We start from the raw sequence: 11,819 nt of genomic DNA, 5'->3' as shown, positions 1-11,819 counted from the left end.
GTATCACGAGAAAAACCCTAGCCCACCACCGTACTTCCCTTTGGCTGGCCAGCACATTGCTGCCTTCCTTCTTCACCTCAAATAATACCAAAATCTCCTTCATTACCCCTCACGACCTCATCTGCTTTTCCAACCCACTAATAATTTATTTTCTTATTTTATTTTGTTGTTAACCACACATCAATGGAGTCTAAGATCCATCCCGCCATCACCGTCTCAAATATTAAACACTTCATACCGGTCACTCTTGAGATAGAATCGGCACACTTCTCCTCCTGGTTCGAGCTTTTCAAGATTTACTACAAAGCGTTCTTGGTCTATATGATCACTTGTTTCCTAGTACCATACCTGATCCCAAAACCGACACACCCAAAACCGACTCCTCAAAGACCGACACCCAAAAAAACTGAACCTCACGCCGTTGATGAATGGGAACGGCTGGATTCCATTGTTTTATAATGGATCTATGGAACTATTTCCAAAGATCTCTTGAATACTATCATGGAAAAAGATACCACCGCTTGTGCCGCATGGGAAACACTCACGTGTATATTTCATGACAACCAGATTACTCGTGCATTACAACTCAGTAGCAAACTAAATAACACCCACCTAGACAACTTTCCTAATGCTTCCGCCTACTGCCAAGAACTTAAAAGCTTGTCCGATCAATTAGCAAGTGTCGGGAAACCTTTACCCGACACGGATCTGGTCATGCAATTAATCACCGGCATTAACTACACCAATGCTCCGCCTGCCACTGTTCTTAAGCATACCAAACCTTTGCCCACCTTCTACGCCGCTCGTTCCCAACTCATTCTGGAGGAAACCACTAAAGCCGCCACAGCCATGGCGGCTGCCACCCGCGGCAGGGGCTGCCTTACATGCAACAACGAACAAGAACTAACCTCCCACTCTCGATCACCCATCTCCAACTTACAATGATTTAAGTCATGGACGTGTAAACGGGGGACGTGGACGTGGCCGCGGCCGCGGGTATGGGAGTCGTGGTCGTAACTCTAGCTACAACACCAATCACATGAACTATGGCCAACAGTGGCAACCCACCGCGCATGCAAACCCTCAAGGTCAACAGTGGCAACAACCAACACCTTGGAATAACCCACCTGCTCAAGGCCCATATCAACCACAACCCACATGGCCCACTGCCCCGTGCCCATACCCTACGTGTTCATTACACGGCATACGCACCAACAAACATCGAGCAGGCTTTGTATACTATGTCACTCAATCCACCTGAAAGTTGGGCCATGGACACTGGAGCTACGCATCATATGATAAATAACCCAGGTAATTTCCAATCTTTTTCTAATAACGGCATTTCTCAAAATATAATTGTTGGTAATGGCACGACCATCCCAGTTGTCGGATACGGCAATCAATACCTACCAAACCCCCCCAAACTTACCGATATCATATTTCTAGTTTAATTATAACCCTCAACGAATAGGGGGTCCGGGGGGAGCGCCCCTGACAGCGAGGTCTAGGAGCGGCAGCCCCTAGCAGGGTCCAAGGGGCAGAGCCCCTGGCTGGGGTCGAGCTGCCAGGTCAGTTTGGAAAAATTTTATTTCCATTAACTGTTTTAACACATTTTTTTATTAGAATTCTTAATTAATTATTATTTTATTTGCTAACTCGTAAAGTTCAAGGGATTCTTTGTAATTATATCATTCTTTTCTAAGTCCAGGGACCTTTCTGTCATTCTTTCAAAGTCTACTTCGTTATCCGGCTTTTCTAATTCGTCATTCAGTTCTTTAACGAATGGGGGCTCATAACGAATTGACCTTTTATAACAATTTGGTGTTTATAACGAACTGATCTTTCTATAACGAACTGGAGGCTTATTCGTCAGTCTTCCGTTAACGAATTACTTAACGAATTACTTCTAATTCGTTATCTCTTGGCATAACGAATTGAATAACAAATTACTAACGAATGAAGCTAGTTCGTTATTCCTCCTTAACGAATGATCATAACAAATTGGTGCTAATTCGTTATATCCCCGTTAACGAATTAGAATTATGTTTAGGTCAGAATATCAGGGACATTCTCTGACATTTCCCACTGTTCCAGCGCCGGAAAAGCCAGAATAAACGGGATCTCGCCGGAAAAGCGAATCTCGCTAGTTTCACCACCGTTTTCACCGTTTTTTCGTCCTGTTCGATCCAGATCTGAGCTAGGGTGATCCCTAAGCTCATCTTTTGATCGGTTTATACCCGATTCCATCCGGATCTCATGACTTTAACGGTTTAGGGTGTCGGCTCGTCGTTTCGCGACTAGATCTAGCGGGTTTGGATCTCTACAATATCATACTATCATTACCTCGGGTCGGGATAGATTCTTCTTCTATTTCGGCTAGGGAGAGAAAGTAGGATGAGAGAGCTAAGTGTGTGTTTTGGGTGGTGTAAGGAATATGTGAAAAATGAAAGGATTAATGGGTGATTATGATTTATATATCATGGGTCATGGGCTTAAGCTCATGGTCTTTTTTTCATTCCTTTTTAATCCAAGTCCATTACCAATATCTCTTTAATTATTTATCTACTAATCCAAGTAAATTTTTCCATTAAGTAAATAATATATTTACTATTATTTTTAGAAATTTTGGGATGAAACAATTTTGATTCATGGTTGATGGGTGGAAAACTCGTATGAGACGTTGAAACAAAGGAGAAAAAAGGAAGTGCGGGTTCTTCTTGATAAGCTTCCAGAAAAGTAGATAACTTCCATCCATATCTTGGTATGTAAAGCGTCGTGATTCGGCTTAACTGGAGCAATCAAACTCCGATGCAAAAATTTAGAAACACCCATAAAAATATATAATGATCTACATCAGATTTTCAAAAATCATTAAAATACTCATTTTTATGAATCTACAAACATCATAATTTGTTACATCTACACATCATATTTTTAAATATATTTTTCACAATCAATTTTATCTATACCAAATCAAATTATTAATAAAACCTCAGTTAAGTTAACATAATAATAAAGTATTTTTTTATAGTATAATAACTAGACTATTGACCCGTGAACGTCACATGTGGAAAATATAAATCATGTAACGTCCACACGTTTCTAGCATCAACTGATATATATAAATCATGTAAAACATAACATTCAACTAAAATAACATCCATTTTACAATTATAAATTAGTAAATAGTTCATTATAAACCACATTTGTAGTTTTATTTGTAATTTTACATTCCTTGTCTAATATAAGCATTTTAACACTGTCTCTACTCTTCACTGGTGATAAAGCCACATATTGTTGACCATGTGTAGACACCGGTTCTCGCAGGTTTATGCCAACTCTTGCTAGTGATTGGCCTTAACTTTTATTAATGGTCATTGCAAAACAATCCGCAACAGGAAACTATCTTCGTTTCAATATGAATGACAGTTTCTTATCTGAAGGAGTTAGACCACTACATATAAGTGCGAAACTCAATGTTAGTACCTGAAATAACCTTTAATTCGATAAAACGCCACCCCAAGTTAATTACTTGTAATTTAGTTCCGTTGTATAAACCGTTCTTTTGATCAATATTCCTTAGTAACATTATTGACACACCAACTTTTAGAACCAATCTATAATTAGGCATACCAGACATCTTTAAACCATTTAGAAAATCCGGTGAGTGTAATGCTATATCGAAACCAGGACCAACACTATCAGGCTTGTCTATACTATCAGAACTGAGATATTTAACTTCTTCTTAGGGAAACAAAGACAAATTTGTCATTAATATCTTGAGCACCCTCATTTAAAGGTATTGTGCACAAAAAACCCGAACCCGGAAAAAAAATCCGGAACCGGTTTTTTTAATACCCGGGTTTTTAATACCCGAACCCGTACCCGACCCTACCTGTAGGGTACGGATAGGGTATGCATTTCGGTACTAAACCCGAACCCGAACCGGACCCAATTTGCACCCGGTAATACCCGAAAACCCGAACCCGTTCCATACCCGGAACAGAGTATTTCCAAAACCCAAAATCGGGTATCTCAAAACCCGATGTATACCCGAAAAATACCCCTAAAACGTGCAACCTTTTAAAAAATTCCAATTTATACCCAAAAAATACCCGGAAAAAAGCCCGAAAAAACCCACAAATAGGGTTTTTTCAATACCCGAAAATAGGGTATTCAAATACCCGGTTTTAAAATACCCAGGTCTATACCCGACCCGAACCCGATGCATAGGGTATGGTTTTTAGAGGCAATACCCGGACCCGGACCCGAACCCGACCCGGTTTTTACCAATACCCGGTCATACCCGAGCCCGGTTCCATACCCGAACCCGGATATTTGAAATACCCGATTTATGCATTTAAAGGTGCAAGTATAGCCCTTTTTTGAAAATATAAAATATTATTAAAATTTTCCAATAATGCTGAATATACAAAATCAATCAGAAACACCCATAAAAATATATAATGATCTGCATCAGATTTTCAAAAATCATTAAAATATACTCATTTTTTCTGAATCTACAAACATCATAATTTGTTACATTTACACATCATGTTTTTAAATATATTTTTCACATTCAATTTTATCTATACCAAATCAAATTATTAATAAAACCTTAATTAAGTTAACATAACAATAAAGTATTTTTATAGTATAATATACAAACTAAACCGAAAACCAAACCTTTTACCAAGTATAATATTGACACCGACAAACCAAAAACTTAAAAGAAAACCCGACCACAAAACTGAATCAAGACCGGTTTAGACGGTTTATGATTTAAAACCGAACAGTGAACACCACTAGTAGAGTTCTAGGTAGGTATAAAATACGATAGCTGGGCTTTTGGCTCAAACCTTTTAGCCGGACTAAATGCCACTTAAAGCCCATTAAGGATTCATCCTGATACAATCTCAATTGCACACAAAACTCTTATGATAATTGATAAACCATCAATGGCTTCTTCATCATCACCATTTTCACTTAATTTCATTATCCCACCTCATCGAACAAGCTCTTCAAACTTCCAATTCTGTTGCATTAAGCAAATAACTCAACAAATTAACCCCAAAAGGAAGAACCAAAGGAAACCAAGACCAAGTTTTTCAGAACAAGTTCTTGACAAATGGTCTCGCAAACCCACTTCACTGGGTGACAATTTCCCATGGCAGAAACAAGAAATTGCAACCAAATTCGTAGAAGAAGAAGAAGAAAGGGTTTTAGATGATTCAATAATCGCTAGCAACTCGTTTGCGGGTGACTCAGTGAGTTTTGATTCCATACAAAGCATAAAGCTTGCTCCTTGGGTTCAAAAAACTAATACCCAGAAACAAAGTTTTGATTTTGAAGATGGGAATTCACAAAAAGATAATAATAGTGGTGAAATTGGTGATGGGTTTGGTTTATCCGAGTCAAGAACAGTGAGTGACTCATCGAGTCGCAAAGCATTATATAAAAGAAGTCTTGAAAGGGTTTTTGTTGAAGATGATGAACATGATACAGATAATGGTCAAGAAAGTCAAGGGGTTGAGAGGGTTCCATGGGAAAAAGAGAAAGATTTGTTTCGGGATAGTAGTAATACGCCACTGGCCGAGAAATTGATACCCGAGTTCGAATTGAAGAGATTGAGGAACAAAGCTGGGAGGATGGTGGAAAGATTTAGAGTTGGTGTGGCTGGGATTACACAGGAGTTAGTGGATTCAATACATGATAAATGGAAAACCGATGAGATTGTGAAGTTGAAATTTAAAGGGCCTGCTGCCATGAATATGAAAAGAACCCATGAAACTTTAGAGGTCAGTAACTCGGTATTCGCCTTCTGTTTGGTTATAGTTTTCTAATAATTTAGTTACAAGATATTAGATTTAAATAAATAAGCGAGAAATTGTCGAAAGAACACTGAATATCTGAGATAAATGTATAATTATCTGAGTAATCAAATATATTATTACTTACTCCCTTTGACCTTCAATGAGTCAAAGCTTATATTCTTGATGAATTCTTAAAATATGTTTCATAATCGCCTCATCTTTTGCTTTCTAACAGAGTAGAACGGGTGGTTTAGTGATATGGAGATCAGGCAGTTCGGTTGTATTGTTCAGAGGAATGGCTTACAAGCTTCCCTGTGTTAAATCGTTTACAGAACATGAATCAAAGCATACAGAAAACGAATCATCAATAAGTTATGCGGGTCGATATGTTAAGGATCTTTCTGAAGAAGAATTGTTAGATTTAAAAGAGCTCAATCTTGTTTTAGATGGATTGGGCCCACGGTTCAAGGATTGGTCAGGCCCTGAGCCACTACCTATAGATGCAGATTTGCTTCCTGCTTTGGTTGAAGGGTATAAACGTCCTTTTAGACTTCTCCCGTATGGGACAAGACTTGGTTTGCGAGATAAAGAGATGACCTTTATTCGTAGGACTGCAAGAACAATGCCTCCACATTTTGCACTTGGTATGTGCTAATCTTCCGTTCTGTTATAACCTACCCTTATGAGAGTTGTTCAGTTTTTATTCTTGATGAGTGTCTTATCTTAACTTTGTGAAAAGGTTGAGTACCCTCATTGTTTCTTTAGCAATACTTAATCCTTGATGAGTTTATTAATTATTTTGTTGTCAAACGACTAAATTACCCTTGATTGCCATAAAGGAAGAAATAGAGATTTGGAAGGCCTTGCAGTTGCAATAGCAAAGCTATGGGAAAGAAGTTCCATTGCAAAGATAGCCATCAAGCGAGGTGTGCACAACACGCGTAACGAAAGAATGGCGGAAGAGCTCAAGGTTAAATTTTTGAAATTTATTTTTCTTTTAATGTGTGTGCTTTGTTTGGTTAAAAATGACTAAAATGCCCTTCGGTCGTTTGATTTAGAGACTGACAGGAGGGACTCTGGTCTCCAGGAACAAGGATTATATCGTCTTCTACAGGGGTAATGACTTTTTACCCCCTAATGTCACAAGGACATTGACTACAGCACAAGAGCTAAGCATTAACCGCCAAGAAGATGAAGACAAAGCACGAGAAAATGCATCAATAATTATTGATTTAACGACTAAAAACGCTGTTAAAGGCCCGCTGGTTGCTGGGACCCTAGCGGAGACCATGGCGGCTACATCAAAATGGGGAACTGAGCCTAGCAGCGAGGAGATTGAGAGAATGAGGAGGGAAGCAGCCGTTGCCCGACACACTTCTCTTGTCAAACTTCTTCAAAACAAGCTAGCCCTGGTAAGTTGCAACGTCCCCATTCCTCCCACAAAATTACCTATTTTCCCATTGCCATTGTTATAAATATAGATAGATTATATCATTTGGGTCTTGAGATGGGGCTTTTAAGATCCTCATCTCATGGTTCAAGGGTATTTTAGTCATTTCACTCCTCCATGAACTTACCTATAGCTTATAAAGATTGATCATATCAATTTGGGTCATGATGATTTTCTTATCTCATGGCTGAGGGTATTTTAGTCATTTACATATTTCACGTGTTTGCAGGCTAAAGGAAAGATAAAAAAGGCTGAAAGGGCACTAGCAAAAGTTCAAGAATATTTAAAACCATCCGAACTTCCTACCGATTTGGAAACCGTAACCGACGAGGAGAGGTTTTCTCTTCGTAAGATAGGTTTAAGTATGAAACCATTCTTGGAATTAGGTAAATGCATTTTCCCACCTAGCTTATATCTTTTAATCCTTTTTATATTATTTTGAAAAAAAAAGGTTTAATAATGTTTAGGGAGGCGGGGTGTTTTTGATGGTACGATTGAAAATATGCACCTACATTGGAAGTATAGGGAGTTAGTAAAGATAATGGTGGAGAGGAAAAGCTTTGCACATGTGAAACATGTGGCTATTTCTCTTGAGGCAGAAAGTGGTGGAGTTTTGGTGTCAGTTGACAAAACCACCAAAGGCTATGCCATCATTGTTTACCGTGGAAAGAATTATGAACGTCCGAAGGCAATAAAGCCGAAAAATCTTTTGACTAGAAGGAAAGCTTTAGCTCGAGCAATTGAATTGCAAAGACGCGAGGTAGGTCTATATCCAATAATGTTTCTAAGGGGATAAAATTATTAAAATCTATTTTATAGTTCAAAGATTAGATAATGACTAATGATCATTGCTTTCTGAATACTTGCAGGCTTTAAAGTATCATTTGTTGGAGTTATCAAAAAGGATTGAGAAGCTAAAATCAGAACTTGTATGGTTTATGGAATTCTCAGTAACTTCAATTTCAATGGCGTACAAGGGTATTTTTGTAAATAAACATGAACCGTTGGCTTTTTGGCTTTGCAGGAGGATATGAAGAAAATAGATGAAGTTGATGAGGAGACATTGAGGTCAAGGATAGAAGATGATTCAGGTTCCGAATCAGAATCTGATTCGGAGGACCATCATGCGTCGGGAGAGGTAATTGTGAAACAAAGCATGTGCTAAATGTTTTGAATGATTTAATTGTGTTTATGTTGTTAATAATGATGTTTTGTTATGTATGTCGTTACAGGATGAAGAAGCATACCTTGAAACATATGATGATGGTGAATAAGCTTCTACACAAATCATGATACTTAAAAAGTTTATGTACCATGTAAACTGAAACTGAGTAATATGATCCATAACATATCATATCATATCATGTGTACCTCACTGTTTGAAATCTTAGATGAATATTGTACTCAACAGTTAACACTTGTATAAAAGAAATTAGTTTGCCAATCATTTTTTTTTAGTGTTAATTGTGTCATATTTGCAAGTTGAATCCAAACACAATCTTATACACAACAATCAAAAACAAACATGCAACTTGGAAAACTTAATGACAATCGACTGTTTTTCATTCGAAACTCAAATATACTCTTTTAACATAAAAAACAAAGATACCATATTTACAACATGATGTCGCTCGAGCGCTCATAAATCAAAGCAGCCTTCATTGGCATCTTTTCTTCTTTCAGGTAAGACTAGTGACTAGTTTAACCACATTTAGACCAGAAAAATTAAGGGAGGACAAACCAGTCATTTCTCAAGCCTCCACTGCAGTTACCTCTTCATCAGTTGAATCAAGGGCAATAATGTCTTCAGTATCTGTTGTTTCCGCCTCTTTTTCCTTTTTAGGTTCCTCAATAAGCTTTTCCCTTAATTTGGTTTCTAACTCGTTACGCATGGTTAAATTCTCAGCTAAGTAACGCTTAATAGCATCTTTACCACAAAACTTTTTATCTTCCATACTGTAATATGCACCTCCGGCTTTCATAATGAACTTGTGTTTAAGACCAAGTTCAATGAGTTCTGACTCACGGCATATTCCCTTGCCAAACTCAAGCTCAAATTGTGCAGTTCGATAGGGCGGAGCAAGCTTGTTCTTTATAACTTTGACTAGAACTTGGCTTCCAAGTGTCTGTAACACATAAAACAAATATGTAAGTATAATATTCCCAATTTTGGTAAGTCAAGAATCAAGATTCAAATAGACAGTTAAAAACAGTACCTCTTCTCCCTTTTTGACAAGACCTATTCTCCGAATATTTAAACGGATTGACGCATAAAACTTCAAAGCGTTTCCGCCACAGGTCACTTCAGAGGGTCCACCAAATCCAAAAGTAGCCAACTTTGACCTCACCTGATTAGTGTTCAAGCAATATCAAATTGTCAATGCAAATGATTGAAAATGAGTCAGCGATAAGGAAAGATCATATTTTTTACCTGATTAATGAAGATCAAAATAGTTTGTGATGTAGATAACGAATGGCTCAGTTTACGAAGCGCCTGGCTCATAAGCCTAGCTTGCATTGCCATATGTGCATCACCCATCTCACCGTCAAGTTCACTTTTAGGGACAAGGGCAGCAACCTGATAGTGCATTATCAAACCATAATCAGAAAACAAAAACAAAAAAGCTTTATCAGACCATAAGTGACATTGCTAAATTTGCATCCAATATTCCTATAAGATAACAAATAGAGACCAAGCTTACACTATCTACAACAACAACATCAACTGAACCACTTCTGATAATAGTATCTACAAGACTCAAAGCCTGTTCACCACTATCCGGTTGTGACAAAAGCAAATCCTGAGTGTTAACACCTATAGCTTCGGCTAGTGATGGATCAAGAGCATGCTCAGCATCAACGAATACACAATAACCTAAAAAAGATTACAAAAAAGAAAATGATTTTCTGCATAAGGCGGTAGCCAAAAACATAATCTACTTCCTGAAAGACTTATGAATTAACCTCCTTGTTTCTGTGCTTCGGCAATCACGTGGAGAGCAAGGGTTGTCTTTCCAGAAGCTTCTGGACCATATATCTCCACTACACGTCCCTGCATCAGCAGAAGGTACTTCATTATTATAATGATTTCACATGTCGACTGATACGTAGGAGTTTAAACGAGCCAAGTTGCTCGCAAGCTACTCCAGCATGGATCGATCAAAAGCTTGAAACGTGAGCCCATTCTCAAGCTTGAGCTTTGTGTATTTTTAAGTTTTACGAATTTTGGACTTCTATGTATTAACTTTATACTACACATTCAAGCTTGAGCCAATGTTTGGCTCGTTTAAGGTACTAAACAAGCTCGAGCCGAGCTTAGGCTCAATTAAGGATTTTCTCAAAATATGTAAAAATAAATTTAACACATACATAAATTAATTAAGAAACAATAAACGAGTCAAGCCCGAACCGATCCCGAGCTTGAAAAAATAACTCCAAGCCGAGTTCGAGCTTTAGAAAAAGAGCTGGAAACGAGCCAAGCTCGAGCTCTCGTAAGTCAAGACGAGCGAAGATCGAGCCTAGTTGAGCTCAGGCTCAGCTCGTTTACACCCCTACTGATACATATAATTAAGACCATGTGATTAAAACCAACTATGCAAATATGTATTAAATAACAAAATACCTTTGGAAATCCCCCGACTCCAAGCGCTATATCTAACGTGAAAGATCCTGTAGATACCACCGGGACTTGTCTAGGAGACGCAGACTGACCAAGAAACATAATAGATCCTTTTCCATGAGAAGTATTTATTTGATCAATTGCTTGCTTTAGAGCTAAATCTTTCTTAGACAAATTCTCCTCACCAGAGTCACTTCCATCTGACTTCGACTTCTTTTTACCTAACCGTTGAAAAACATCTTATACCCGTAAGCCCATCGCCAACAAATAAAAAACTGTACATGTATGTTTCGTAGAAAACTTTGCATTTCTGCATAACCCTGTTTTAATCATTATAAAATCTATCTAAGCGATATCCTAATTTAAATTATTCATAAAGTTTCAGCCTTTATAATTTTATTATTATTCAAATCATTCACAAATAACATTGTAAAGTTTCAAACTTTAGAAGCATTAAAGTATAAAATGTAAGAAACAAAATCATATAACCTTTAGTAGAAAAGCTATTAATCTGAAATGTTGATCCCAGTAAGCATCTGTTATGAGCCTGCACATCAACCTTCGTATAGAAAACAAATTAAACATGATCCAAAGTTGAAATTAAACATGAAACAGTACCTCAAAATAACACATGGAGTGTTTCAGAATTGATATGTTTCGAAGTAGTCTTGCCATTGTTGTATATTACATACAAGATTTGATTTATTTAGGGTTTGTTTTTGCCCTCTATTCTTTTGTGATTTTGAGAGGGAGATTGATTAGTTTGATTTTAGGGTTTATGGGTTTTTCTCGTTTTTCCCTCATGTGTATTTACAAGTATCACCCTTTTGTTTTAATCATCCAAACAATATGCATATTTGGTGCGTGTTACTCGTACCAACTAATATTGTTTGTTTTGTTACATAAAGTTTACGTATTTAGTTTAGTATTTCTGAAT

At 37.5% G+C, this 11,819-nt stretch overlaps 3 protein-coding genes across 3 annotated transcripts; 2 read left to right on the top strand and 1 right to left on the bottom strand.

The window, feature by feature from the left end:
* Positions 1–501: 501 nt before the first annotated feature.
* Positions 502–945, top strand: LOC143614502 (uncharacterized). Its single transcript, XM_077087922.1, has one exon. It carries the CDS (start codon positions 502–504, stop codon positions 943–945), a length of 444 nt encoding a protein of 147 aa, XP_076944037.1.
* A 4,010-nt stretch (positions 946–4,955) lies between these two features.
* Positions 4,956–8,711, top strand: LOC143614499 (CRM-domain containing factor CFM3, chloroplastic/mitochondrial-like). The gene is made up of 9 exons (XM_077087920.1): positions 4,956–5,798; positions 6,049–6,457; positions 6,653–6,783; positions 6,872–7,225; positions 7,493–7,649; positions 7,731–8,023; positions 8,133–8,192; positions 8,288–8,401; positions 8,496–8,711. The coding sequence occupies exons 1-9, from the start codon at positions 4,959–4,961 to the stop codon at positions 8,535–8,537; spliced, it is 2,400 nt and encodes a 799-aa protein (XP_076944035.1). The 5' UTR covers positions 4,956–4,958; the 3' UTR covers positions 8,538–8,711.
* A 120-nt stretch (positions 8,712–8,831) lies between these two features.
* LOC143614501 (DNA repair protein recA homolog 3, mitochondrial-like) lies at positions 8,832–11,581 on the bottom strand. The gene is made up of 8 exons (XM_077087921.1): positions 11,501–11,581; positions 11,372–11,441; positions 10,886–11,103; positions 10,228–10,315; positions 9,966–10,138; positions 9,695–9,841; positions 9,480–9,611; positions 8,832–9,389 (listed from the first exon to the last, which is right to left on the bottom strand). Exons 1-8 carry the CDS (start codon positions 11,555–11,557, stop codon positions 9,015–9,017), a joined length of 1,260 nt encoding a protein of 419 aa, XP_076944036.1. The 5' UTR covers positions 11,558–11,581; the 3' UTR covers positions 8,832–9,014.
* Between the last annotated feature and the right edge of the window lie 238 nt (positions 11,582–11,819).

This window comes from Bidens hawaiensis, unplaced genomic scaffold, assembly GCF_021521415.1.
Source record: "Bidens hawaiensis isolate Kalapana, Puna unplaced genomic scaffold, B.hawaiensis_p1.1 tig00040090_1, whole genome shotgun sequence".
Lineage (NCBI taxonomy): Eukaryota > Viridiplantae > Streptophyta > Magnoliopsida > Asterales > Asteraceae > Bidens > Bidens hawaiensis.
The sequence above is the reverse complement of the archived record's forward strand: the minus strand, read 5'-3'. Positions and strand labels throughout refer to the sequence as shown.

What these genes read in the sequence shown, in the direction of transcription:
- LOC143614502 (XM_077087922.1), top strand. Translation starts at nt 502, where the DNA reads ATGGAAAAAGATACCACCGCTTGTGCCGCATGGGAAACACTCACGTGT.
- LOC143614499 (XM_077087920.1), top strand. Translation starts at nt 4,959, where the DNA reads ATGGCTTCTTCATCATCACCATTTTCACTTAATTTCATTATCCCACCT. An exon ending in GAACCCATGAAACTTTAGAG is followed by an intron (nt 5,799 to 6,048) that starts GTCAGTAACTCG and finishes GCTTTCTAACAG; the next exon opens with AGTAGAACGGGTGGTTTAGT. An exon ending in TTGAATTGCAAAGACGCGAG is followed by an intron (nt 8,024 to 8,132) that starts GTAGGTCTATAT and finishes GAATACTTGCAG; the next exon opens with GCTTTAAAGTATCATTTGTT.
- LOC143614501 (XM_077087921.1), bottom strand. Translation starts at nt 11,557, where the DNA reads ATGGCAAGACTACTTCGAAACATATCAATTCTGAAACACTCCATGTGT. An exon ending in TAATAGCTTTTCTACTAAAG is followed by an intron (nt 11,104 to 11,371) that starts GTTATATGATTT and finishes TTCAACGGTTAG; the next exon opens with GTAAAAAGAAGTCGAAGTCA. An exon ending in GAGTCGGGGGATTTCCAAAG is followed by an intron (nt 10,316 to 10,885) that starts GTATTTTGTTAT and finishes CTGCTGATGCAG; the next exon opens with GGACGTGTAGTGGAGATATA.